General features: G+C 37.4%; 1 protein-coding gene across 7 annotated transcripts in view; it reads left to right on the top strand.

The window, feature by feature from the left end:
* Window positions 1–5,359, top strand: part of ELAVL4 (ELAV like RNA binding protein 4) — an 80,883-nt gene extending 75,524 nt beyond the window's left edge. For all 7 annotated transcript variants that reach the window (XM_066192791.1, XM_066192789.1, XM_066192787.1 and 4 more), the window contains one exon: window positions 2,599–5,359. In XM_066192791.1, coding sequence (XP_066048888.1) covers window positions 2,599–2,926 — 328 coding nt within the window. In that variant the 3' untranslated portion in view covers window positions 2,927–5,359. The remainder of the gene's footprint in view (window positions 1–2,598) is intronic.
* The last annotated feature ends 641 nt before the right edge of the window (window positions 5,360–6,000 follow it).

Genomic DNA, 6,000 nt, shown 5'->3' on the forward strand with positions numbered 1-6,000 from the left:
CTTATGCGATAGGTGATCTTGTATTTGTGTCAATACACTTGCACCAGTTTCGTGCATGTTTTGTTGGATTTAGAGCAGCTGCTGTGCTCATGGCACATAAATAGTTGAAAGCTGCCTAGCTCCTAAAGGTTTCCAGGGAAAAGCTGCTCTCCAGTGAACTGTAGGAAATGTTAACCCTTTATATCAATGCAGCATTTCTTTAAAATGCAAAGCCTTATGATGCATTGTGACATGCACAGCTATGCATTGTACAGGTTTTATGTCATCCCTACCTAGAGCATGGTATATCCCTTAGTATTGTATTTCACATTAAATTCAAACATTCCAGAAAAGCAGTGTTTGCTGCCTTATGTATATTACTGGCACAGTTAGCACTTGCCAGCGATGGGCTTGAAGTCCCATCTTCCAGATTTCAAAATGAGCTGTAGCTGTTGGCTTCTACAAGCCCTGGCTGTGCCTTATTTCCAGTCCTTATTTCCACCCACTGTGGAAGGAGCAGTAGAAATTGGCCTTGTCCAGCTTTTCTGTGCTGAACTGTTGTGATAATGTCACTGGTTTCACTGTGCGGGAGAGAAACTAAAATGTGTCGAGATGAGGATTTGCAGAAGTGAAGTTGAGTTGGAAAATTGCCATGTATTTTTAATAAACTGTCTGCAAACCTTCCTGAGGATCTGATGCTGTGAGCATTTGTGAACTGCTCATTTACAGCGTAGCTACACCCCAGTGATGATCCTCAGCTTAAGATGTATATTCCAAGTGTCTTCTTTTTCCCTGAATGTACATAAAAAGCGCCGTCAGGCGTCAACAGAACAGTGAGCAACCATCAAGTGTGTAGTTTCCTTTATGGTTATTTAATATACACTGCATAATACTGTGCGGATTGCTAAAAGTGTGTGAAAATTATTACAAGTGTAAAAAGTTTTGGAGAGCACAAGAGCTCGCTCAGCAGCAGAGTCCCTCCCTCTGCTCCCTCAATCATCGCTCAGAAAATCCTGAGGAATTATTATTCTGTTCTGGTATTAAAACTCATCATATTGAAGGTACACGTGAAACTAGATTTTTAAGACGTTTCCACTGTGCGGTTGTTATTTTAAAACATATCCCAAAGTGTAGCTTCAGAAAGCATGTCAATTTTTTTTTTCCACACTGATGAAAGGAAAATTATGTTGATCCTGAGGGCTGATACTGCTTAACATCTTCATTAATAACCTGAGTCATGGGCTGCGCTGCGCCCTCCTCGCATTAGCGGGTGACACTAAATTCGAGAGGAGCAGGGGCTGTCACTGCTGCTGGCCATGGCTGCCACTGGGGAGACCTTGGAAAGCTGCAGGAACGCGCTGAAATTTGGGAAAGGCAAATGTAGAGTTTAGCCCCTGACTGCTGCCTTCAGCCGCCTACAAGGGGCTTTAGAAAGAAGGTGAAGCCGAGCTTTTCCGCAGAGGTCAAACGAAGGAGGACAGGAGTCAGCAGTGACAGGCTGCAGCAGGGGAAGTTCCACTTGAGGAAAAGGGAAACTCATTCGCAGTGAGGATGGAGTCCTGCTGCAGGGGCTGCAGGAGCAGAGTTCGTGTCCTTGGAGATTTCCTAAGCTTCCCTCTGCAGGGCCAGGAGCAGCGGCTCTCATTTGAGAAGTTTGCCTTGCTTGGAACAGGAGGCTGATCAGATGATCTCCATAGATCCTGCCCAGCCTTTATCCCATGATGGATCTGTGTTCGTTAACACCTGGCTTTATCTGCTCTCTTTGGATACTTGAGGTAAAGTCCCAAAGGACAAGGAGGGAGGAACAGTAGGGTGCTCTATTGAATTCTGGGAGTTAGTCCCTGCATTGACTTCTTGAAGAACCTTGAGCCTGTCATGGAAATGAAGCCTCACAGTATGAGGGTATCAGTTGATGTGCTCATTAATTGTATTTATGTTCAACTTATTCTACAATTGCTGCATAAACCTTCTTTGATATGTGGCTGGCTTTAGGACTTTTTATTACCTGGATTTTTTTCCCTAGTGTATGTCAATTAAGGACCGTGTTAGGAGGAGAAATAAAATCTTCCACTTAGAGACATCTCTCTAATAGTATTTTTAGCTGAAGAAGCTACCGTTACAGCTGAATCCTGACAAAGGCATTTCTTATTAATCTTTAAAATAGGTCTTGAAGTTTGCTTGAGTTTTTTTCACTGCAGACTAGTAGGAGATAAAGCATTAGATCTCCGTTGTCCTGAAACTTACATCAGTGCTGGGAATAAGTGGCAAATTTCTACAGGCCCTTTTTACACGAGCTGTTGTTTATCACAGCGTGTGCAGGCCCTCTCTGACTCAGATTGTCCTCAAGCATTTCTTTTCTGAGGTCTTTGTACACATACATCTAAGCAGGGCTTATCCTCGGAGGGAGATGCATTTATGCCAGGATTTGGCGATTTTATTTAGTGCAGCTCCCCTCCGCTTCAGCAGGAGTTAGAGAGAGCAAGGGTGGCTCTGTGGTCATCTTCCAGGGACAGGATCCAGAACCTTCTGTACCATTGGCTTATTTACTTTAAAGTCTTGGACCCCTGTAGCTCGTGCCAAGAGATATATTTAGAATAGACCCCTCTTTTTGCTCGGTAGGTTTTCTCCGATCACAATTGATGGTATGACGAGCCTTGTGGGAATGAATATCCCTGGTCACACCGGGACTGGATGGTGCATCTTCGTCTACAACTTGTCCCCCGACTCGGATGAGAGCGTGCTGTGGCAGTTGTTTGGTCCCTTTGGAGCGGTCAATAATGTCAAGGTGATCCGTGATTTCAACACCAACAAGTGCAAGGGATTTGGCTTTGTCACCATGACCAACTACGACGAAGCTGCCATGGCGATTGCCAGCCTTAATGGATACCGTTTAGGAGACAGAGTATTGCAAGTTTCCTTTAAAACCAATAAAACCCACAAATCCTGAATTTCATATCCTTACTTACTAAAATATATATATATAAATATATATACGAACAAAACAAAACAAAAAAAAAAAAACTCTTCAAGGCTTATATTCAACCATGGACTTTATAAGCCAGTGTTGCCTAAGTATTAAAAACATTGGATATCCTGTGAGGAACAGGAAAGGATTTTATAATGCTTAGAAAAAAAAAAAAACCTTTGATGCATTGAATGTTCTTTCATAGCTGTCGTTGTTGAATATAATATACATAGATAACAATGTGCAGGGATTTTTACCCGGCCAGCTAGTTTTACTACCTTCCTTGAAGGTGGGTCTTTTTAAGATGACCATTCACTCATTTGAAAAAATAATAAAACAAAAAACAATTTTTACGAACTAATGGGATTAAAAGCGAGAAAAAAAAAGATTTTTGTTTTCTTTTCTGTTTTTTCAAAACATTGATTGAATTAGATTGGTAAACCCCCCACACAAATTAAAGAGGAACAATAAAAATTGCAAAAAGAAGAACATAATTTTGCAACTTTTTTTATTTTTCCTTTTTTCTTTTGTATCATGTGAACTAAACAGTCTTCTGTTAGGGAATGGGGTAACGGGGGATACCTGATGACATAACAATTTAAATAACATTAACAATGTTGCCAAAGAGGTGGTCTCTTTGCTGAAAATGGGTTTCAAGAAAAATCTATTTTTATAAAATATAAAGAATTTTTACAAGAGAATCTGGATTTGAGAAAAAATATTTTGACTGGCTAATTTAGGGGAAATTGACAACTTTGTCATGTTCATACTGCACTGGTAACTTTTTAGAGATCAAGATGTGTGTTTTAAACTGGATTAGTAGATTGTTTTTTGAAGGATGGGCTACAAACAGATGATCTTCGTATCTTTTCATAGCATGTAATAAAAATATTAAATACAGTACGGGAGAGTGTTCTTCCCAGGCACGCAGTTACCCACAGTCAAAACCCAAAAGCAAGGAGATGAGTTGCAAGACGGTTTTTCTTTAAGTCATCAGTATGGGATATCAGCAGAACAAAAGTTAAAAAAATTAATTTTTGATCAAAAACTTCCTTGGTTTGAGCAGTAGGTGCTACAAAATTATTTACATATCTTAGTATCATAGTTAAATGTAATGTGTTTAGAAAAAAATACATTTGCTTTAAATTTGTTAAGAATTTTCAAATTCACTTTATAGCCCAAGCTAATATAATTGGGCTGTGTTGGCACATTTGGAACACTGTTTATGTTGCTTGAAACACTTATTTATTTAATTGCCGATGTGATGCATATGGCCAAAATCAAATATAGCTAGTTTGGCTAGTCTACTTATTTGTTTACTTAAACTATGGGAAGAAGCATATTATTGTGTCATTTTGTTGTGTGTGTATGTGTATATATAATATAAATATATATATATATAAAGTTATTTTTTCTTTTGGTTAATTTATTATAAGTTGTAACACTTTGCTAGTTTTGTTTGTATATGTCTTAAAATGTTTTCTTATGATACTTAAGTGACAGAGGTATCAAGGTAACTTGTGTAGAAATATTGTTTGATATATTGTCATGTTTGTTGTGAATATTTTTTCTTACTGCACAGTAGAAAAGAAAACAACTGGGTCTTTATTTTAATGTAATTCAGATTGGGGAAAACAGAGCTAAGGGAACAAAATGACTGAGGGGGTGCTCTCCCATGTCCAGTGCACTGATCATTTTAGTATGTTTGTGCTTTGTACGGTTATATATTTAAAACAAAAAAGGGTCATGCTCTTCCCTGAGTACTAGAAACAGTTACTCGCTATGCATAATCTAGTTGATAGTTAAATTTGCTATTGCTTTTCTTGTCTTGTTATATAAAATCTTTTCAATACAAGTTTAGTCTTAATGGTAATAAAACGTTATGGTTATTTATAACTTGTGCTTATTTTGTGCATTTTTTCCATGCTATACCCACTAACTGCATGTAGACTAAGTATTGTTTTTTCACACTGAAGAGGCAAACTTTTGTAGTAGACAAATAACTAAAAGCAAAGGCTGCATCATAATTTTATCAGTTTTTTACTTTAACAATGTTAGATTTTAGTTTAAAGGAACACTCATTCAATGTTCAGGGAAACCTTTATACATCATCTGCTATGAATGAGCGCAGTTTGCTGGGAAAGTTTTGATGCATTTGCTAAGCATTAGTGGGGAAGGCATGTCAGAATCTTTTCTCTACGATGTGTTTTACTATCTGAATAATAATAATAATTTAAAAAATCTTTCTTAGGACCAGGCAGTTGTATACTTTAGTTATAATGAATGACTTCATGTTAACCTTGCTAGTTTAGATCATTTCTGAGGGAAAGTATTGTAAATGTTTTTTTCATAACCTTGTTGTGTTTGAATTATTTGTACTTTAATTGTCCAGACAATAAATGAAAGTGTGTAGAATGGCTATGGACTTTCCACCTTTTTAAGTGTGTTCAGATGTTTTAGTATTCCCAGCCGCACCTCAGCCGAGGTAGAGGTTTAGTCTCTGATTCCAGAAGCAAGGTCTTCAAGAGAGAAACGTTCTAGTCAAACCAGATTGAGCATATTCATGATTTGTTTTTCCTTCCGAAGGCCAGAAAGAATCGGCCGTTTAATTTAAGATGTTGAACACCAAATACCAAACTGTAACTTTCATTTATTTGAATGTGGAAGATGCTGAAGGGTTTCTACTATATACAGTATTTTTACACAATGAAAATATTAACTCAGTCAATATCAACACTTTAAAACATAGAGAGCAAATTTCAGTGATAACAGTTTTTAAGCCATCATTTAGTTTGACTTTTCTATGAATATGCTATGAATGTCATGCAATATGAAACAGTGTACATATTGTCTGATGTACAACAGTATATATGATCACATTCCAAATTTGATTCTTTTCACCATGTGTTATAACTATAGTTGATACTTCTTTCAGTTGACTTGTTTGAATCTCATTAATACAAATATTCACTTCATGTTTATGTTCTGTAACATTCACTAATTGAGAATATGTACCTTGTAAAACTGCAGCATTGAATTTCGTAACTGAGATTAGG

Source organism: Chamaea fasciata, unplaced genomic scaffold (assembly GCF_029207755.1).
Source record: "Chamaea fasciata isolate MVZ Bird 193981 ecotype frontalis unplaced genomic scaffold, bChaFas1.0.hap1 SCAF_10, whole genome shotgun sequence".
Lineage (NCBI taxonomy): Eukaryota > Metazoa > Chordata > Aves > Passeriformes > Sylviidae > Chamaea > Chamaea fasciata.